The sequence below is a fragment of the Bos mutus genome, chromosome 6 (assembly GCF_027580195.1).
Source record: "Bos mutus isolate GX-2022 chromosome 6, NWIPB_WYAK_1.1, whole genome shotgun sequence".
In the NCBI taxonomy this organism is placed as follows: Eukaryota; Metazoa; Chordata; class Mammalia; order Artiodactyla; family Bovidae; genus Bos; species Bos mutus.
In genome coordinates, this window is record NC_091622.1 from 41,993,763 (window position 1) to 42,017,528 (window position 23,766).

Here is a 23,766-nt window from a genome sequence, read left to right on the forward strand (position 1 = left end):
CAGGCATGCAGGAGAGAAAAGGAAGATCTTTAAAGCCCACACAGGAGGCTTTACATCATCAAAATCCTAATGAGACACTAAGCTGGGCATTCAGTCTAAATTTCCACAGGAAAACCCAACAGGCACTTGACTCATTTCTCATTAAGGCATCTTCAGATAGGAAGAGCACAGTCATTATAACCATTTGGTAATATTTAGCTCAAAACAGTGTATTCACGTAACCACCAAATCATCAGGGAAAAGAGTGACATGTAGTACTTAAACTGATAGGTTGGGGGGTGCAGTCAGGGAGTCGGGGGAGAAAGGCATTTATATTAATCAAGGGGAAGAAAATCACATGATTCTCAGAATAAACAGATCTCCACTCTGGAAAAACACTTATCTTCTTTTTGCGTAAGTATTACTTAATACGATCAAGAAGTATCTGGCACAACATTAAATCAACTATACTTCAGTTAAATTTAATTAAAAATTAAAGAATATACTGGTGACCTCTTTAGCATCCTGTCATGTTTAAAACCCTAGGTATGTCCAACTACTGTGAGTTCTCTGTATGCGCTGGGCCGTCACGTGAGTCTGTGCACACATGGTTCCCTTTATCTTTATCTTGAATGAGCTGATTCTTCCCTGTCTCCCAACTCAAGGGATGCTTTTAGATTTACATGGTCACAAAAACAAATGAATCCCAATAAGTGTCCACTTTTCCACTGCTTGTTTGTTTCATTTCCTGAATTATTTTCATTAGGTCAGTCCGTAACTTACAGATGTAAACATCTGTCAGGCAACACCAGTGAAATATCAATGGGCTGTCGTTGCTGGTGACTTGTATGTCTCATTTCAGAAAAGTGCACTGAACAGTCCAGGATAAGGAGAAAGCCTGTTGCCAGGAGGGTCTACTATTGAGCAAACCATTCACAAGAGCTAGAGCACACAAGCATTCTGGAGGTAGCACTGGAGGGCTGACAAGCTGGCAGGTCCTCTAACCAAGAAAAAAGCCTCAAACGCCCCAAAGCCAAGCCAGACTGCCAAGGCCATTTCAGCAGATGTCTTTTCATCACCCCAGAAGAGTCCAGCTGAGCTTTTCAACCCTGTTGTCTCCAATACTCTTCCCAGGGTGTGTAATTATGAGGGCTGAGGTGGGTCTGGAAAAAGATCAGTCCTTTCCACCCATGCTTCTTTTCAGGAAAAAGACAAGCCTGCGGAAATCTACCGGATTCCACCCCCGAGCCATGGAGCAGGGCTGGCACCTCCCGTACCTTCCTTTATTTGTGAAACAAGGATAATAACCATCCTGTCTTTTCTGAATGTTGTGAAGATTAAGCTCCACTAATAACTATAAGGCTCCTCAAACTATGCCTTGCACATGGCAGGCATTCAAAACACAGCTCTAATTTTACTGCTCCTTTTTTTTTCCATTTCCATCCCAAAATAAGTCTTTCTGAGAATGACAGGCTCTAGAAGTGTTAAGAGGGGTACATTTTTAAAGTCTACATGTTCATATATAAAGAGGAACAATGTACCCAGCAAAACTGCCTCTATCTCCTCCGTAAAGCCCCATCATCTTATCCAACTCAAATACAGTTAATTGACTTCATACTGCCGTTACCATCATGTGTCACAATTCTGTCCTTATTTTAATTCCAGTATAAACATCTTGGGGGCAGGGACAGCCCCCAATGTCCTACTTATATTCATACTCATTCATTAGAGTAACTCCTCGTATAAAAGCCAACAGCTATATAATAGCCATTCACTCCCTGACTAAATATTTATTGAGGACCAAGGTGAGCCAGACACTATCCCCAAGCAATGGAGATACAGCAGTGAGAGAAACATAGAAGATATATTTTGGAGTTTGTATCTATCAAGAAAATATATAACAAGCAACTAAATACATTTTTTTTAAGTGACTAGGTTGTGATACCTGCAAGAGATGAAATAAACAGAGTAATAAATGACAGATAGTAATGGAATTTAACCGCAAAACCCAATTTTAATGGACTCACATATTCTCTCAAGAGGCAACTCATTCAAACCCAAGACATGAACAAGATCAACTGACAAAGAATGAAGAAGAACCTATAATCAAACTATGTAGAATCCTGAGTCTGTTCATTTGATACAATTTATGAAAACACCAGACTTCCCTGTGGCTCAGATGGTAAAGCGTCTTCCTACAATGTAGGAGACCGGGTTCAATCCTTGGTTCAGGAAGATCTCCTGGAGAAGGAAATGGCAAACCACTTGAGTATTCTTGCCTGGAAAATCCCATGGACGGAGAAACCTGGTAGGCTACAGTCCACGGGGTCACAAAGAGTCAGACACAACTGGGCGACTTCACTTTCTTTTCACTTTCATGAAAACACCAGCACCTCAGAATATATTCCTAAAAACAATAGGTATGGGGGTAAATTTCACTTTAACAGAAGTGCTTATTTCTGGAGTTATGAAGATGGGTGGTGACGCCTGCATTTGTATATCAGCCACTTATACAGCAACTGGAATAATAACTACCACCTCTTAATGGCAATTCAGAGAAGCTAGAGAATTTGGTTACATTTTTACCTCTTATTCTTACCTTTCAAATTTGTATTTTCAAAACTGTATACAAAAATAAATAAGAGATGACACTGTATGATATGTTCTATAGCTATCAGAAAAGAAATGGCCATTGCCTGTAAAAATTTAAAAGATCAAATACAAGAAAATACCAATTCTCCTCCAAGGCCCTCCTCAAATATTTATGAAGTATTCAAAAAAATCAGCAATTTTACAACTAGCTTGGAAATTTCTTTACAAGTTCTACATGTATGGGCTTTATGAAACTCTAACATGAGACCTAACTGATACATCATCTCTTTTGAAAAGCTGTTTATTTTTTAATCAAGGAACTACAGCCATGGGTCACTAGATAATGCCAGCCAAGGAATTTGACATGTGTCAATAACTGTAAAACAAAAAAAAAAAATAAGTAGTAGTAGTATCTGTAAGAAAGTATAGAGCTAATAAAAGTGGTTGCCTTAGCTGAGGATAAGCTTTTTTTTTCCCATTATTTCATTATAAAAGGCTATGAATTAAAGAAACAGTTTTGTAGCCAAAATATCCCCTATAGCAAGCAATCATGAAACACTACATGCTTCTGGAGCTTGGTTATGGAAGTAGTTCTGAATCCTTCATGGTGGCAAAAAAGGACACAAAAAGAATAACAGTACATGAAAAATTACACTGGATTAAAAAAGCATCCCTGAAATGTGACACACAGGTACAGTTTAATAACCGTGACCAATGTGCGGGGAAGCACCGTATTTCTCTTCGACCGCATTCCCTGAAGGCCACGCCAGCCACGGAAGGGTCGGAGGAGTCATGCACCTGCTCTGCCATCTGTCATACCACAGGGTGAGGATCAAACGAAAACACTGTGAACGCACTTCATCCAAGATAAAAGGGGAGAGAAATGAAAATGCCACATTAACAACAATGAAACCATTAAATGTCATCTGTGGTAAGAGGCAGAATATTTCATGCTCTTTTCAATATTTATGTTTGCAATCCCGGGCAAAACTAGATTAAAATCACCTGTAAATTTCATGAATTTCTGATGTTGGTTCACATAACACACAACACATAAACTCAACTTGATGTATTTGATTTTAATGTAACAGGAGAATAAAATAACACTGCAGCGAGTATGCTTATGTGCCTTGGACTTAAGTTCTCCTGGGTTAAGAGTTCAACCATCCCTTACAAGTTAAATGTCCATAGCAAATTATTTATCCTCTCCAAGTCTCTGTTTGCCCATTTGCAAAATGAGACCAAGAACCCTATGAAAACTGTCTTTAAGAAAGACAGAGAGAGAGAGAACAGAAGGCAAATATCTTCATTAAGCAATTCATATAGTTTTTGAGAAAAGCCAAGAAATCTAGGCCCCTTCCCACATTCTTGTTTCAAGCACAAAGTCAGCAGGGGGTACCTCAGCAATTCTAATAACCAGAGAAGCAAAAATTAGAGATACATATACCACAGGGCAGTATGCTGAGAAGTTGTCTGGGGACAGCTGAGATGGAGATGAAAAGTCCAGAACTGACACACAGTTCAAACTCGACTAAATAATAACTCAGTTGATGTCATTATTTTAGTTCAAGTAAACTTCATGGTTTTTCCTAATTATAAATAGCTGTATTGATATCATTCCCATCTCAAAGTATGCTATATGCCCTGATTACTTTAATGAAGGAATTGCTCTGTTATGAAAGTAAATTTTTAAGAATGTGTTTATGGCATTATTAACCAGCTTCAGCATCCTGAGGGCCTGGGGACCCCAACTGAACGCTGCTCAGCTTGGTAAGTAGTCAGTGTTCAAAAGGTCCAAATGTGATGGTCATCAGATGAAAGCTCGGGTGTCACTCTGGTACAAAAATAAAGAGCATGGCGATGGGAAAACAAGTGGGGAGGGGAAAAGACTGAAAACAATGTCACAGGGAATAAAAGTTGCATTTATTCTCTATTGCCTTATAGAAAGTATCTGAAATAGCCTAACAATGTTTAAAAGATAATTCTTTTTAAATTAAAACATACATAGAGAGTGAGAAAGTGTGTTAAGTCACTCGGTCATGTCCAACTCTTTGCAACCCCACAAACTGTAGCCTGCCAGGCTCCTCTGTCCACAGAATTCTCTAGGCAAGAATACTGGAGTGGGTTGCCATTTCCTTCCTTTAGGGAATCTTCACAACCCAGGGATACACCCACGGTCTCCTGCATTGTAGGCAGATTCTTGACTGTCTGAGCCACCAGGGAAGTCCTGGTGGGAAACACAGGCTTAAAAAAAGACTCAAGTTAAAATACACATCAATGGCAGAGTTAATGGGACTGGGGAAAAACTGATTCTTGACGTGTTTCTAGTCAAGGCAGTGAAGATAACTGTTCAATTATTAATGAAAAGGAGAATATTTCCTCCAAGTAGACAGTCACTTTCATAAAGAAAATTCTTAGAACACGTGAAGAACACTATTAAAGAGATACCAAGTGAAATGCTCAACATCCTCAGCCATACCTTCACAACAAATGGCAAGGCTTAACTTGTACGATCCCTCCAACTCTCCCACTGGAAGCAGATCTTGTTTTTCCGATGACAAAACTGTACATGCATCTCCCTTTCTGGAAGCATGGAGGACTAAGTACTATGGACAATTCTCCTGATAAAAGTGAAAAATGGTAAAGGGAAAAAAGTTACCTTTTAAATGCACCACTGACCATTCAGAAAACAAAGGCTCCACGAGAGGCCAACAGCAAAACAACAGGAATCCGAAGAGCTCTGCGGCTGAGCTCAGCTGACCACAGACTATGCTCTGACTTCCATGTAAGACCCAGGCCCTGCCAACACAGGCTAACAGGAGAAAACCACAGCATAAAGCTGATAAGCCAAAGGGGACACCAGCAGGGTCAGGGCCAACCAGCATTAAACCAGCCTCCTGGAAGGAAGGGAATCGCAAGGAAACTTGAAACTTGCCCATCTTGACTTTGGCACAAGGTAGGAAAGAGGTAAAAAAATCTCTTCCCTGTCCATCTGTCAACACAAGTCGACCTTCACACAGGACTGAGAACAGAGTTCTCATTTTTTCTGTGGTCTGAGAAACCTCAAGCTGAGAACTACTTCCAATGTGACCCCCTAACACTGATATAGCCCCCCAGCACCTAGCAGAAGCACATAAGTATCACATCATACCATATATCATGTCATAATAATGACACATCATACCACTCTCATGAAGACCACTTGTCACCAACACGCATCAGCACAGTTCTGGAGGTCCTCACCGACGTATAACCAGAAAAACAGGATGTGTTTCATACGGAAACAGACAAACCAACTGTTATCTACTGTCTATGGACAAAACCGTCTGTCTAGAAAATCCCACAAAACCAACTAGAAAATTATATGAATGAATTTCATAAGGAAACCAGACACAAGGTCCACATTTAAAGAAAAATCATAATCAAGGAAAACAGCACGGATTAGATATTTTATAATATTAAGGACTTGAGTTCATTTGGGTGATATAATAACCATATCATGGTTCTATTTTAAAGTTCCTTACAATTTAAAAAAAAAAATTATGGATGAAATATGACACCTAAAATGTGCTCTTAAATGTTCCGGCATTGAAAGACAGAAAGACACAGAGTAAGACAGAGACACACAGAGACACAGGGAGAGGGGAAGAGAGAAGGAAGGAGGGGCAGAAAACATAAAAAGCGTGGACAGGAGAGATGAAGCAAGACTGATAAGTGCCGAAAACTGTCGAAATTCAGTGAAAGGTAAAACAAGAGTGTTAACAGTAATATTCCTTCTCCTACATTTTAGGAATTTTCTAATAAAAAAACAAGTGTCTGAAAAGTTTTTAAAAAGTTAAACCCAAAGAGAACATTTTTTTAAAAGGAGGTTAAGAATAGAAAAGAAATATACTACAGTGGTCCTCAATGTGGGAGACCTGGGTTCGATCCCTGGGTTGGGAAGATCCCCTGGAGAACAGAAAGGCTACCCACTCCAGTATTCTGGCCTGGAGAATTCCATGGACTACAGTCCATGGGGTTGCAAAGAGTCAGACACGACTGAGGGACTTTCACTTCACTTCACTTCACAGAGGTGCTCAAAGCCTGTGCCAAAGACATTGCCCAGTATCACCTGGAATTTAGAGGAAATACGAATCCTCAGGCTTCCCGCACCCGGAACCTGGTACCAATCGTGGGCCCCATGCAAGTTTGAGAAACCATGTTCTCAGAAGGATCAAAAAGCCAGAGGCTGGGTCTTTGAAAATATAAACAGTATCAGGAAGTCTGACAAGTAAGATCAAGGAAAAAACCATTAAAAATATTGAAAATAAAAAAGAAACTCACCAGTACAGATGTGATTATACCTTAAAGTAAATAAATGAAAGAATTTTAAAAATTCTATACATAAAAATGTGAGGTGCATGCCTTACATATTTAAGACTAGAGCACAGTAAGAAAATTATAACACATAACTAACTCTAATCTTCATAGATGTTCTCATCTTTTAAAATGGATATATGCTTGTTTCCATAAGAGAAATCACTACAGTAAATATGGAACACGCACTATCTGACAGAGAACCTTCGGCTCTTTTTAAAAGACCCCAGTAAATACCTCATTTAGATCTGGCGGTTTGATAGTTTTCAGCACCCACCCTAAGACAACAAGAGTACCAGCTTGTGTTGGCTAGACTCAATCCCAGGTTGTTTATGAAAAAATCCACAGCACAACAACTTTCTGGATATAATACAAAAATCAATTTAATTGCCCAATTATGCTATATGCATTTTAAGATACCTTAGCATAATTTTATGCAGTGTTAATTAACTTAAAATGGAGCCCTTAAGCCTTATGATTTCTTCTTAACATAGCAATAAACCGGGAAAGCTCTGGCCTGCAATTTTAAGCTTCCAAAGAATCAAATGTCTGTCACTGCATCAAAGGTAATCTTACATTTATATCTCAATTGTTCAATCCTGAATAATTTCCTGTTTTTTCTATTTATACTTAATAGGTTGCCATCATTTGTTTCCAAAGATAGTTAAAATTTCACCTTCTATGTCAGCCAGTGAAAGTGACAACAATCTCCTTCAAAGTAAGTTTTTAGATAAGTAACTAAAGCAGTCTGGTGGTATTTTTTTAAAGGACTTCTCTCTTAGCTTCTGAGATCATAAGAATGTTACTTTTCAGAGCAGACACGTGTATGCCTATGGCTGATTTATGTTGATATATGGCAAAAATCATCACAATATTGTAAAGTAATTATCCTCCAATTAAAATAAATAAATTAAAAAAAAGAAATTGTGAACGGCTATGTTATATATATACAACAAAGGTCCGTATAGTCAAAGCTATGGTTTTTCCAGTAGTCATGTATGGATGTGAGAGTTGGACATAAAGAAAACTGAGTCCCAAAGAATTGATGCTTTTAAACTGTGGTGTTGGAGAGGACTCTTTTGAGTCCCTTGAACTGCAAGAAGATCAAACCAGTCTCATATAGGAAATTGTTCCTGAATATTCATTGGAAGGATTAATGTTGAATTGAAGCTCCAATATGTTGGCCACCTGGCCACCTGATGCAAAGAACTGACTCACTGGAAAAGACTCTGATGCTGGGAAAGATTGAAGGCAAGAGAAGAAGGGGACGACAGAGGATGAGATGTGTGGATGGCATAACTGACTTGATGGACATAAGTCTGAGCAAGGTCCAGGAGCTGGTGATAGACAGGGAAGCCTGGCATGGTGCAGTCCGCGGGGTTGCAAAGAATAGGACACGACTGAGCGACTGAACTGCAACTGCATGTTGTGCATCTATAACAGAAAGTATTGCACATCAACTCAACTTCAAGTAAAATAGATAGATAGATGAAAATTCCTCACACGTACAAAAAAAATGCTAATTTCTTAACCCTATAAAAAGTATGTCCTAGCTTTGCAATGATAAAAATAGTTTCACCTATATTCTCTCTTGCGTAAACAGTGAGTTTAACTGCAAGTTAAACAGGGCAAGCATCATGTCTCATTTTAAAAACAAAGGGTCCATGGTTAATAACTCACAAACCAGGTCCACTTCCAGTCTTCAACAAGATGCTTCCCCCTAAGAACATGACAAAGCAACAAAGATTCAGACCATTCTTCCCACACAGCAGCAACACAATGAAACGTACACCTCAGGGCACCACACTGCTGCTCCCGACCTGGGAAGTGTACAGAAGTCCCTCACACCAGAACAGGGCAGCAAGGGGGTAAACTTTGGTCTATCACACGATGGCAGGACCTTTCCCTATGTCCAGATTCCAAATGCCATTCCAATTACTCTAGTGCCCTGAAACATCCAGCCTCCATGAATGACTTCTAATCATGTGGGCAGCTAACCTATGATTATAATCAACAAGGGAGAGCAGGATTACCACAGAGCCAGGATTCACACGGCTCCTCCCGGCACCAGAAAAATTCATCATGGGAAGCGGGCTATGGCCCAAGGACAGAATCAAGCAAAGGAACAATTCATTAGGAAACTAAGGCCTGAAGATTAGATAGCAACAGTGAAATGCCATGTCATCATTAGGTGGTCTGGTGTTCTGAATCCCATTTATAAGCATGTCACTACTTTCTTTCCTTTATCAGCTACACTACAGCAAGTAAAGTACCTAATGTACAGAGCTGCAATTTCAAAATTTATCACCAAAATGCCAGATATTAATAGGTACCACATGCAAAAAACTCCCTTGGTTAAATTATGTAGAGAAACAAGGGATATTAATTGGGTTGGCCAAAAGGTTCATTTGGGTTTATCCATACCACTGTGCGTAAAAAGTTGAATGAACTTTTTAGCCAAACCAATACCACCTTTTAGCACATTAACGAATCTGAGATGCCCCACATAAAGAAATATATTAAGACTTTGTTTAGTTCAGTGTCTTCCCCACAGTACTTTTGGAATACTATGACAGAGCAAAGCTCTTCTAGAAAGTAAATATGATACAGCAGAAAACTGCTGGATTAGACAGCCAAAGTTCTCGAGTTGTTTTCAGCCCTGCATAGTTTAGCTCTAAAACCTTAGAGAAATTGTTTAATTTTCTTTAGGCTTCAGTGTATGACCTAATCTAGGTTTATTCTAGCTCAAAAATTCATTCTTATATGATTCCATCACAAGAGAAACAGTTTATATAAAAGCTCTCACCTGGCTGGAAATAAAGTTTAAGAACATGTTAATCTGCAGCTAAAAACTTATTCAAATCATTATTTGCTGCTCACTGATTCTGAAAACAGTAGTTGTCAATGTCTTCCCCTAAAGGGTATCATGTGGACAGGAATATCATAGTTTGAACATGGCCTCTTTTCAAAGTCACTAAATTTTCATGCCTCGTGTATCTTAATCATTTGGAATTTTGTTTTAAAAGTGCTAAAATAGTCTTACATTTTCTCTAGGACATTCCCAAAGCAATTTAACACAAGATCTGGGGAACTAAAACTCTCATGAAGAAGGATGAACAAGGGGGAGCGTGCTGTATGACACAGGGAACCCAAAGCCAGTGCTCTGTGACAACCGGGAAGGCTGGGGTGGAGAGGGGGTGGGAAGGGACACATCTACACATATGGCTGATTCATGTTGATATATGGCAGAAACCATCCCAATATTGTAATTATCCTCTAATTTAAAATTAAATTTAAAAAAATAAATAGAAGAACAAAAAAGATTCTACTTTCTGAACATTGTAAATTGTTAAGCATACAAAGACATCTTCAATCAATAAATTTAAGTGGTGATTTTTAAAAAAAACAAAGAAGAAAGATGAAAACACACCAGTGGGGAGAAGGGAAATCCCAGTCAGCCTGAGAGATGCAGCCCGACTCACATACACCATGGATGCAGAAAAAGCTGCTTTCTCACAGGCTGGTTCTGCCCTACCCTGGTACCTTATTGCCAAGAACTAACAATCCACCTCTACTCCTCCCAACAAGTTCCCATGACAGATGGAGCATAGGTTTCTCAATGACAATTCTGGAAATTAAAAGGTATATTTAGTTCAAATACAGCAAACATAAGTAGGCTTTAAAAATAGAGAGTCAGCTCTATCACATGACCATTTGCTGACATACTATATGCTACAAATCTGAACCAGAAAATACCTCTTTTGATTTTTCCTCTTTGGTAAATCTTCCAAATTTCTCTATCATTTCAGCCACAAATATAACATCCATCTTGTCCGAAAAGTTGGCTGCTTCCACAGTGTAAGCTAATAACTGTCGGGCTGTAGCCACAGCGTTGGTAAGATTGAGGGGCATCTGTATTAAAAAGGCAAAAAAGAAGCACTTAGCAAGTGAAGTGAAAGTCGCTCAGTCGTGTCCGACTCTTTGTGACACCATGGACTGTATAGTCCATGGAATTCTCCAGGCCAGAATACTGGAGTAGGTAGCCTTTCCCTTCTCCAAGGGATCTTCCCAACCCAGGGATCGAACCCAGGTCTCCCACATTGCACCTTATCTTTGCATTTCAAAACATGGCAATTTCAAAACTCTTTATCACCGATTCACTACGACCTTCGCAAAATGCTTTTTCCAAAACTAAGACAAATTTTATTGGAAACTAACTGAAGGAATTTTCTTTTTTTAACTTAGAATGAAATAAAACAGCACATAAAAACACATCAGGGAGGGACTTCCCTGGTGGTCCAGTGGTTCTAATGCAGGGGATGTGGGTTTGATCCCTGGTCAGGGAACTAAGATCCCACATGCTACAGCACAGCCAAAAGATAAAAATAACAAAGTTAAAAGTTTAAAAAGAAAAAGAAAAATCAGGGAAGCGGCCTGCACCATCTCTTGATCTGTATCTATCCAAATCCTATATATACTCAATTCCAATTGCCTAGTAACACCTTTCCCAAGTATTCCAGCCAGGAGGGATCAACATCTCCCCTGGAACTCCTGCCACCTGGGAGTATGAACCACTTATTTAGCACTTATCTATACTGCCATGCACGGCCTGTAATGTTTTTCATTTGTTTATTATTGACTTAAACACAACTCAGCACCAACCATTACAAAAAGTGTATACCAGGTGCAAAGAAGCGTAAGAAAATGTGTAAAAGAAACCACCTGCCAGCTGCTTATAATCGGCTATGGTTTTTAAAAAGACATAGAAGCAGAGATGAGAAAAGGCACACTAAAAAGACAAGCACGACAAGGGATCGCTTGTGACAAAGGGATTATAAAAGGAACTGAAGAGGGGGCCTCCCAGGTGCTCTTGAAGAATGGTTGGGATTCTGTTTGGGGATACAGATGCTAAGTTATTCAAGCAAAGGCATAAAGCCAGGCCATACCTGGAAAGGAAGAGTAATGCCAGAGAGGGCTGTGAATACTGGTTGAGAAGAACAGGTCTGATCCCAAAGACACAGTCCACGAAAGTATAGACACCAAATCCTTACGCTTTACTAATAGTAAAAAAAACTTATGTATTTGGTGTGAGCACCACGTCTTATTAGCAACCTCAGCAGATCTGAAGACTTTCCAGTTACCTGATTAAACATATAAAGAACTCTAGTGACATCGTTCGCATACTGGCAGCGAGAATAATCATCATCCGCCCAAAAGCCACCTCGATCACATCTGCGCCAGGCCTTTCTCTCATCCTGTGCGTTCCCAGGGTAGATCCCACTGCCGTGGGCGTTCCGAGTACACTGCAGATACGCGGTGATGCCCGCCAGTGTTCTGGGCCACCTAGAGAGACGAAGACACGAGAGAACCTACGCTGACACAAGTAACAGCAGGGGAAAATCGAGGATCAGGACGTGTCGCACGGAATCAGAGGAAAATCCAGAAGAAACAGAACTCCTTTAACAATAAAGGCAAAAACAAAAAAAGCTAAAATGAACTAAAACCATTGTAAGGTATCAGCTGAAAAAATTTTAATGCCATAACAGAATATTTTCCTAAAATATTCTAAATACAACCACGGAAATTGTACCTTATCAAGCAGAAAAGAAAAATGGTGCACCAAATGGTCTTATGTTTCTTTAATTACTGTTACTGTATCGTTGGCTTATACAATCATTAGGTATATAGGGTCAGAATCTTTTCCAGTATGAATAGAATTTGGCCTTTCACAGAAAGACAGTATACTTGCAGAAAGGACTGCCATCCTTAAAGTGGCCTGCCTGCAATGCTGGCCCTTCAGTGGCACCCAGGAATTTGGGGCTTTTTGTGTTCACAGTTAACTGGTAAGAGTGATTCACTTTACTTAGACAGTCTGGGGAAGCCATATGGTGTGTGCTGAGCACCTGCTTTCACCCTGAAGGTCTAAAGTTTTGGAATGAGATAGACAGAGGTTGCCTTTATAAACATTTCCCAACAGGAGTTTTGGATGCTGAGACTCCAATCGTCTTCCCTGGGCAAAAAAACTATACAGAGGCTGCTGCCTTTTCAAGGCTGGAGGAGGGGTAGGCTCTGCATGAGCCTCCTGGGAGGCAGAGATAATCAAGAACTTACACACTGATCGCCCCAGAATCCATCTGTGTCTTTTCCCCTTATTATCCGGCTAGGTATATTACTACATCACTACATCTGAGCTGTGACCACAGCTGCATGCTGAGTCCTGTGAGTCCTTTCAACAAACTTTTGCACTTGGGAGGTGGTCTTGAAAACATCCAATAACATATACAACCAAATTTATCTGAGTGAAACCCAGATAAATTGCATAGGTACTGTGCAAGTGACTACACCAACCTGCTGGCGTGAAATCAGCACTAACTGGACTGGGAGAAATCTTTGTTATTTGAGCTCTATTTCTCCAAAACTGGGAATGAAAATAATGTATTTAATAAAAGCTACAGATGACTTACAACATATGAACTTCTAAATTATAATATCAGCCACACCAAAATGTAATGCATTATCAAAAACTGTATAAATAGATCAAGCAATGCTAAACTAAATTTTATTAATGCAGTAGAAGTTCTAACTGTATTATATCTTAAGGAGTGTCAAAAGATAAATAATTCATTAATCAGTTAAACAGATTCTTCTTCTATTTTTAAAAATGAAAACACTCCAAAACTATGAGTAAAGACAGATAATACACCATAAATAGAAAATATCCTATGATTATTTAATAAAGGCATTGAATGTAACAAAATTAACAAATGGTATCTATTTCACTTCAAAGTATACTGTATAAATATTACAAGTTAACAGTTAATCCACATAAAAGACTTATCTGTTGGCAACAATAAATTATGATTTCCACGCACACATTATCCAGAAGAATTTTAAATGGGGGAGGAGAAAGGAAAGTCAAAAGGCAATTTAAAAAAAAAAAATCAATGAAGAACTAGCTGAGCTAAAGTTGTCATTGCTTCTTCACCTTGGACTTGAAAGAATAACAACAAAGAGTTTTTTTCTTATCCTTAAAAATCAGATTTATAGCCACAAGGCAGCAAAAATACCAATCACAGACAGTGTAAACCAACCGTGTATTCAAAAATCTCTATGCTGCTTTAAAGAGCTACATATTTCCCTTCATTTATATTAACTATAAACCGATTATTAAAATCCTGAACATAAAGCATTTTAGGTAAATAATAAGTTTAAAGATAATGTTTTAAAGCAACTTTGAAAGAAAGGGGAGTCTAAAGTAAAAGTTGTTACCGCTCACAAATTCTAAACTTTCTATTAAAAAGCAAAAACAAAACCACAGCATTTAAGTCAATCTGCTTATCCTAACAGGGTCCAACACTAGAGGCTCCCCAGCTTTCAGGCCACCCAACAGCTTTCTTGACTGGGTGTGTGTTTCTGCTAAGTACAATGTCTACTGACTGTCTGCAGTTAAAACTGAATTAACACAACAAAACCTTCCAAAGGCCATCCAAAAAAAGCCCCTCAGAAACAGGAAATGCTGTTAACCTGTCTGAATTTCACATTATTTGAGTGGAATTTCCAAAATGTTTCTTAAGGTAGTGGTTCTTAACTACTACAACAAAACTACAAAATAAAAATAAACACTTCTGGCTCAACCTTCAGAGACTCATCAATCAATAGATCTGAGATAAAGTTCAGGCACCTGTTTTTACTTTTAGTTTCCATAAATGATTCTGAAATCACCATTCTAAAGGGCAGTCCTTAGATATATAAGGATATATATGTGAATAAAGTCAAAGTGAAGTCGCTCAGTCGTGTCCGACTCTTTGCAACACAATGGACGGTAGCCTACCAGGCTCCGAGATCCATGGGATTTTCCAGGCAAGAATACTGGAGTGGGCTGCCATTTCCTTCTCCAGGGGATCTTCCCAACCCAGGGATCGAACCTGGGTCTTCTGTATTGCAGACAGACGCTTTACCGTCCTGAGCCACTAGAGTGATCCTATTATATATGTGAATACATTTCTCAAATTCTTACTGAAGACAGGAGACCAATTGCATACATCTATACTTCCGTGGTGGCTCAGATGGTAAAGCGTCTGTCTATAATGTGGGAGACCTGGGTTCAATCCCTGGGTCAGGAAGATCCACTGGAGAAGGAAATGGCAGTCCGCTCCAGTACTACTGCCTGGAAAATCCCATGGACGGAGGAGCCTGGTAGGCTACAGTCCATGGGGTCCCAAAGAGTCAGACACGACTGAGCTACTTCACTTACTCACTTACTTACTTATGCCTTTGAGAATAAAAAGAATTGGGGCAAATCAGCCCCTTTCAGCACTCTTCAAGTCACTGACCTGAAATCTCCTTTATTGTTCACCACCCTCTCAGGAGGACAGTACTGTGCAGAGCTTTCTAAGACCACAATATCCACGGTTCTTGTATTGTTCCCACGTTTGGTCTGGACGTGGCAGCCCCAATTTCCAGTCGATCCAGCCTGAATATTAGAAATGGTTAGGGCACTGCATGAAGAAAGAGTTTAAAGAGAGAAAATATGGTTAGGCAAGAAGGGAGACAACATGTGCTTCGATCATGCATTTAGCAAACATGAATGTGTGCTGGAGGCTAAGCGCTTGCTAGATAAAAATGAATTAAAAAAACGATCCCTCCGTTTAAGTACTTCAGCAGCAAGTCAAGAGCTGGCTGTAACATAAGAATGAATGGAGGGCAGTGGCACTGAGACTCCAGGAAAAGGGAGAGCAGGCCATGCCACAGAGGGAAACCAAGCACCAAAACAGAAACATCACAGCACTGCCTTCAGCAAAACTAATGGAGAGGCTATGTTTTCCGTTTTGTATCTAAGTTCATTCGTATCTGTTTCTTTAGATTTCACATATAAGGGATAAAAACAGAAACAGACCCACAGACATAGTAAACTAACTTATGGTTCTCAAAGGGAAAGGAGGGAAGAAGGATAAATTGAGTTTGGGATTAACATATACATACTACTACACATGAAACAGGCAACCAACAAGGACCTAGTGTATAGCACAGGAACTATACTCAATATTTTGTAATAACCTATAAGGGAAAGAATCTGGAAAATATATCTATACACACACAGGTCTAACTGAATCACTTTGTACACCTGAAACCAACACAACGTTGTAAATCAACTACACTGCAATAAGAAAAAAGAGAAAAAAAAAAAAATCAAAAGCCTAACAATTAAAAAACTAGCAGGGAAGTTACCAAGTTACATCTTGGGAATTCTAGGGAAAATATTCAAGCATGAAGGAGACTAATATAAAGTGTGTAATTAATATTTAAAATGAAATATCTTATGGAAAAGGGGAGAAACCTATTAAGTCTCTAAAAAGATTTAATAAATTACCAATTAAGGCTTTTAAAAAAGTAGCTTTTCATTTAAAAGTATACTTCAACTTCTAATAACAGCTATATTTCTGAACAGCTGTCAGAAAATTCAACTTTCAAGATGACATCATAATTCTCTAATATAAAACCTATTAATTAAGAGCAAATGGCAGAATCTTCAATTAACCTTTATTCCCCCCACATGATCTATCATACTTTGCTTTTATGTAGATACAGATAAATCATTAGACATAAAGCATGTATCATTTTAATTAACTCACTAAAGACTGTCTTGAAGTTACTATACATTTTTGTAGCTTCCTAAATCATTAATGGCTACACAACAATAAATGCTCTAATAAAGACTTTGAGGGACTGTGATTTTGAACCAAAGAAAATGTTTATCATCTTTACTAAGTTAAATACATTAACATATTAAAATAGGTATACTCAAGGTAAAACGACACAGAAGAGTTTGACATTAAATTTAAATAACCAAAACATTGCCAACTAGAATTCTACTTTATATGACTCTACTGAACCAGGAAGAAGTATATAAAAATTCTGGGCAATAAAAAGCATTCTCAAATCCAGAAGTCCCCATATTTTCTCAGTTCATGGTACCTTCACTGACTAGATAACTTTCACAGTGCCCCTAGCCTAAAAGAAACACCTAGGGTGGTTGCAATGACTACACGAAATCCTAAAACTGTGTATATATGTCCTAATACCTTACAGCCATTTGAAAAAAAAAAAAATCAATTTAAAATAAATATTTCATTCTTACATAACCACAACTGCTTCCTAATGGGTTGCGCATGCTTACTGGGCACTCCAAAATTAATCAGATACAGATCAGACAATGATATCTCTATTTCTTATTCCACAATGATTTTCATACAGTACTTGCTTTGTACCATAGTAATTGTCAAAATACCAGTATCTAAGATGCGACACAAACAAAAGGGAGGCAGCATGATGTAATGTCAACACCCTAACTGCCCGGAGCTGGTAGCTGTGAGATGTCCAGGAATGTCCAGTATCACTATGCTCAAACACTCAAAATACCCCACAGCACCTCTGTCCACTCACTGTAGCATCCCAGAGCATGTTAGCACACGCTCTGGGGAAAATGGTCCTAACATTTTTTAAAGATAACTTTCAGCAATACCTTCAATGTCTAAAACCAATTATCAGAATAAATTTTTCAAGAATCCTCAACACAACACATTAGGAGATTTAAGGAGAAGGGGTAGCTTCAATTTCAATGTCCAGGAAAAATACAAACTCCAGTTCTTATTAATGAAGGCTCAATGACATGCAAAGACCAATGAAGAATCAAGAGGTCTATGAGGCTACCCAATCCAATAACCACATATTTCCTTCTCCTACAACTTTCTATTATTCTGGAGCTAACTCCAGGTAAAGGACTTCCCAGTCTTCATATGAAAGACTTTCACTTTAGTAAGTATTCCTATCAACAAAAAACCATTGTGCGAAGTTGCTATCCTTTGAATTAATTTTTTTAATGCTAATGGAATTTAGATTAAGTTAAACATGACAGAGAAATGAATTTATAAAGTAAATCTGGTTACTTGTTACAAAATTGAAGAAGCCTAAATTGAAGCTCTTGGAACTATATTCAATACCCTGTGATGAACCATAATAGAAAAGAATCTGAAAAAGTGTGTGTGTATATATATATGTATAAGTATGTATATATATAACTGAGGCACTTTGCTATATAGCAGAAATTAACACAGCACTATAAATTAACTAAACTTCAGTAAAACTTTAAAAAATAAAGCTTTTATTCAGACAAGAGTTCTATTACATTTTTAAAGCTTTGCTACTGCTAAGTCACTTCAGTCATGTCCGACTCTGTGCGATCCCATAGACAGCAGCCCATCAGGCTCCCCCGTCCCTGGGATTCTCCAGGCAAGAACACTGGAGTGGGTTGCCATTTCCTTCTCCAATGCATGAAAGTGAAAAGTGACAGTGAAGTTGCTCAGTCGTGTCCGACCCTCAGCTACCCCATGGACTGCAGCCTTCCAGGCTCCTCCGTCCATGGGATTTTCCAGGCAAGAGTACTGGAGTGGGGTGCCATTGCCTTCTCCTACTGTTGTACTGCTGCTGCTGCTAAGTCGCTTCAGTCGTGTCCAATGCTGTGCAACCCCATAGACGGCAGCCCACCAGGCTCCGGCGTCCCTGGGATTCTCCAGGCAAGAACACTGGAGTGGGCTGCCATTTCCTTCTCCAATGCATGAAAGTCAAAGTGAAAGGGAAGTCGCTCAGTCGTGTCCGACTCTTCGCGACCCCATGGACTGCAGCCTACCAGGCTCCTCTGTCCATGGGATTTTCCAGGCAGGAGTACTGGAGTGGGGTGCATACTATATGTCAATTATTGTCTACTCAGACAATAAACTACTTCAAGTCTACAATTTGGTAACTTCTAACATATGTATACACTTGTGAAATTATCACCACAGTAAAAACAATGTAACAGACTCTTCTCACTGGGACTTAATACACTGATGCAAAGAATACACAAAACATTCCTAACAGTCTTAACCCCTAGTAAGCGAACTCTGCTTCTGGTAATAGTAGAGTCAAAGAAAGTGTGAGTTGCTCAATCGTGTCTGACTCTTTGTGACCCCATGGACGGTAGCCCTCCAGGCTCCTCTGTCCGTGGAATTCTCCAGGCAAGAATACTGGAGTGGATTGACATTCCTTTCTTGGCTCCTATCAAACCACACTCCCGACATTTAACAGCTATAAGCTGTAGACAAACTACAGTCAACTATCTGAACACATGGTGAGTGGTCCAAAGTGAGCAGAAGCCAAAGAGGAACTGACTTTAGAAAAAAGAGATTGGCACTGGGGAGTAACCAGGAAATTTTTTTAATGACTTTTGCCAAAGGGCAGGCATTATTCAAAAAGAAACTCAAAATCTGAGTGGTTGAAAAATCAGAGACAGAGGTGAAAGCAGCCTGGCTAGAAGCCCAAACTTGTGCATATATAATTCACCCAGTTCTTTAACTGAGCCCTGACCTACATGCAGACACAGCAAACACCAAGCAGATTTCAGTGGCTGCCTACTACACAAAAGCCAGGTCCAGGAGTTTTAGCTTAACCAAAAGCTAACTGCTCAGTGAAACAAAATCAGCTGTCTTTGAGAAGAATACAAAAGAATCCAGAGTCAGGGGTCAGCAAACGTTTTCTTTGAAGGCCACACAGTAAATACTTTAGGTTTTGCTGACTGAGAAGCAATACTATTTGGAAGGTATCTGTATAACCATTTGATAGGTAACCATTTAAAACTATAAAAAAAATTAATAGGCCAGATTTGTCCCATAAGCTGTACTTTGTCAGCTTCTCCACAGCAAATCATTCACAATATCTAGGATACAATCCAACATTACCAGACATATAAATAATACTTTTTAAAGTAGAAAATATAAACCATATTCATAAAAAATAAGCAGGGCGATGACCCCCATATAACCCAGATACTAAGAGGCAAGGATTTAAGGGTTTCTACTATAAAAGTTCAAAGACATAAATGAAAATATGCTTCTAAGGAAATCTCAGAAGAGAAAGAGAAATTATGAAACAGAATATTCAAACCTCAAAATTCCCAGACTTGAGACTGAACTCAGAGAACTATTAGTTTCTTGGTAGTTTTTTCATGCACTTTTGTAATACTACATAAAGTACCTCAGTAGAAAGTTATAGCTCTATCCTTAAATATTCAAGTTGAGGTCTAACGTCATAAAATTGATAAAAAGGAAAGAGAAAAACATAGAAAAGGCTTGGAGAGATACTCAGAGACAGAGGCAGAGAGCAGGAAAGAGAAAATTCAATGCCTACAGATTAACATATCACCAAAATAAAATACAATGAGTGATAACATTTATTTTTATCCTGTTTTTTGTACTTTAACTTCATTCAAACTAACTATTGTGGCACTTGCACCAACCATGAGGTTAACAGGTAGTATACTGTTTTATACTAACAGGATGAAAAAAGGCAGTATCTTAAAATGCAACATTAATCATAAGACAGTGAAAATTAGGTGATTCCTAGAAGTGAAATTCTGCGCTTATTAATAGCAGCAGGAAATAGTTGGAAATTAAGTTTGGTTAAAAAAAAAAAAAAAAAAAAAGGTTACATTTTTTCCTCTTAAAACTTTAAACAAAAAGTCTCCAGCTTTTAAAGTGTTTCCCTTCTACCTTATGCTTTTTTTACCTCCAAAACTAGATGGAAAAGATAAACAAAAGATAACTTTCAAAGATATATAACGATCAGAAAAAGAAATGTCAGACATTTGCTTTTTAAATGCAAGAAGGTAAAATATTAATTTAAACGTCAACTAAACATTACAATTTCTGAGATGATAAAATCTACAGAGACAATTCCTCATCTAAAAAAGTTTACCTTGCAATCAATGAGCAGTTGTGAATCATGTTCTTTTCAACAAAGATACCTTGGGATTCATCAGTTTCGACTATTCGCCCGTCTTGATACCATAACACTTGCATGTCTTGATCGATATATGAAGCCATGCACTGGAAAGGAAGGCTGTCTCCTTCAAATACAACTTGACGATGAGACGGAGTCATGTAGAAAGATGGTAATTCAAGGGGAGGGTCTAGAGACAGGAGAACAAAGACTCAGTAAACAAATACTATATTCACACTACAGAACTTAAAATTATAGAAGTTCGAATTGAAATCTTAAAAATGGAAAAACAAATTCCTCAGTAATCAGCATTCTAGTTTTACCATCAACAAAGATGTTGCTGAATTAAGAGGATCCAAGATGAAAACACCATTAAATAAAATTAAAATTAAACCATTTCACGTCACTTTTACAAAGCTGATATATTTCTTTCCAATAAGAAAAATAAAAGAAGGAAATCTTAAACTACATATGCCAAAACGTACACAAATATCACGGCCCATTAAAAACCTTTAAAATATTCAGTCTCTAACATAACAATTCTACTTTTAGTAGCAAGCTATCCTAAATAGCTAATACGTAAAGATGTACGTAAGGAAATTAATCTTGTTAATGTTTATGGAGAGAGAAATTAACAACCTAAATATGCAGTAATAAAGAAATTATTGTGGCTATATCCCTATAATGTAAAAATAAAAGTTATGGCTATATATATATAATGAATTGGTATGCATCTTTTATATCAGTATGATGAGGAAACAAGTTTACATTATTTCAAGTTTAAAAATGATACAAAATAATATTAGAGTATGGTATTTTGGATAAAACATAATAAAAAGGTAGAAAATTGATATGTATACCAAGGTATCTTTGATGTTAGCTACCTATGAGTGATAAGAATGTTAAGTATGGATTTTGTTTTTTTTTTTCCTTCTTTCAGTTTTTTCATTTTCTCCCCCCAGCTTTATGGAGGTATAATTGACAAAATTATAAGATATTTAAAGTGTACACCAAGGTGATTTCTTATGTGTACACATTATTTCTTTTCATAAATCTTTAATCCAATGAGCATACTTCACATGTGAAACAACAATGATGATGAAAATAAAAGGAAAAAACTGATAGGGTTGTTTATTTCCAAGCACAGAGACTAAACTAGAACCTCCCTCTATCATTATAAGGACTGTTTCTTGTTTTTTCTGGTTTTTCTTTTTCATTAAACACATGGTAAATGTATTATTTCCCTCAAGTCTTCAGGTATTCTGGAAAATCATGATTTTCAACAAATATGCTATTTCATTGAATGGACTGTCATAAGTAAGCCAATGCCCTATTTTCCAGAATTTAAGATATGTTCTTATATAAAATCTGAAGATTTACACACATAGCTGATGATTTCTCAAGAATTAAGCCCTACTTGCAGAATTAGCTATATCAAGTTGTACCAATTCTCTAAGAACACTGATACTGCCAAGCCACCCTTCAAGAAGGCTGTATCAATTCATACCCTATCAATAAAATGCATGATTGCATCCTGAGATTTTAGCACTATCAACGTATTACTGATTTGCTATTAGAAAATATGAAGATCTATACTATTTATTGAAATTGAATTTCATTAAGAAAGCTGTTCAGAACCTAAGAACTTTAAATGCCAATTGAAAAAAACATTTTTTAATTCAACTGACTTAACTGTTGACAAAAACTGAATATTATCAAATTCATGAAGAGTGATGGCTACAATCGGTTCCAACATATAAAAAGAATTCTGAAGTTTGTCAGGAAACACATGGCAGCAAGCAAACACAGTTAACTGTTTCTCAGCTTTTCTTCCTTACCGCATGTCAACAGCTCCTGCTTCACACCTGTGACTGGCTGGGCCTGAAGAGACTTGGGATAAACACACCGTGTGTCCCGTACCGTGATGTTTCTCTCCTTTACCCAGCGATGCATCCACAGTATGTTACAATCACACAGCAGATACTCAGTCTGAAATTCTCTGTAGCACACAAAATGCAATTTAGACAGTATGGTTAATGAATTAAATTGCACTTTTGCTTTACATTGGCTTAGTCTTTGCGTGACAAGCACACAGCTGCTTAATCTCACCTAGGGCACATACTGTACCATCAACTGGTTATGGTTTCCTTCCCAGCAAGATGATGTCGAATGTCTGACCCCAAAATCCCTTCCCACCTGATCCTGGACTGACTCGGCTTTCAATCAAAGATGGTATGTGAACAAAATCGTTTCATCATCTATGAAACATACTTCTGAAGCCCAGGGTACTGGAATATCACATCCACATTCCTTTTGTCTATCAAACTTGTATGGATATGTCATCAGGGCTGTGGCACTATTACTGGAAACTGAAGCTTTCCCCATTTCTTCCAGCATCATTGCCATGTTCTTGGCTTAAATGTCTGCAAACTCTTAATTCTGACAGCATAAAGCAACATATGACTGCTTCGCATGGTTATATTCTGTTTTTCTGATTAGGATGACTAACTTCTAATTCCTAAGAACCACCTTCTGGTGAGTTTACAGCATTATCTTTTATAAGCACTGACAATTTTGCTCAATTTTTGCATGAAAATACTTCTTACATTCCTGCTATCTCGGGTTTCAAAAGTCAGATCATTTTTGCAGTCTTTATTTCCTAAACTTCACAGAAATGGCTGACATAAGCCCACTAAAAGGATATGTCTTCACTAAAAAGCAGTTTTCTGGGTAAGAATGTTAATAGTACCAAAAAGACCAGATAAGAGTTTGAAGCAGAGTGTAGGAGCCACAACTCCTAGTTGTGGCATGTGGGATCTAGTTCCGTGACTGGGGATTGAATCCAGGCCCCATGCAATGGGAACACAGACTCTTAGCCACTGGACCACCAGGGAAGTCCCAGAGCCATGGGTGATACTTGGTGGAAGTGTTTTCCAGGCAAAGGGCCTCACAGGTGCAAAGGCCCTGAGGCAGAAGAAGCATGTCTGCCTGGCATCTTAGAGGATTACTATGGAAGAGGGGGACTTG

The 23,766-nt window shown here is 38.3% G+C and overlaps 1 protein-coding gene and 1 long non-coding RNA gene across 5 annotated transcripts in view; both read right to left on the reverse strand.

Annotated features, from left to right (window-relative positions):
* Nucleotides 1–23,766, reverse strand: part of ADGRA3 (adhesion G protein-coupled receptor A3) — a 134,887-nt gene that overhangs the window by 48,183 nt on the left and 62,938 nt on the right. For all 4 annotated transcript variants that reach the window (XM_070372206.1, XM_070372204.1, XM_005897098.3 and 1 more), the window contains exons 6-10: nt 22,578–22,738; nt 20,716–20,929; nt 15,261–15,425; nt 12,069–12,270; nt 10,684–10,839 (exon numbers count right to left, since the gene is read on the reverse strand). In XM_070372206.1, coding sequence (XP_070228307.1) covers nt 10,684–10,839; nt 12,069–12,270; nt 15,261–15,425; nt 20,716–20,929; nt 22,578–22,738 — 898 coding nt within the window. The remainder of the gene's footprint in view (nt 1–10,683; nt 10,840–12,068; nt 12,271–15,260; nt 15,426–20,715; nt 20,930–22,577; nt 22,739–23,766) is intronic.
* On the reverse strand, nt 4–10,643 carry LOC138988218 (uncharacterized). Its single transcript, XR_011464481.1, has 3 exons — nt 5,756–10,643; nt 5,051–5,192; nt 4–2,220 (listed from the first exon to the last, which is right to left on the reverse strand). It is a non-coding gene; the product is annotated as an uncharacterized lncRNA (long non-coding RNA).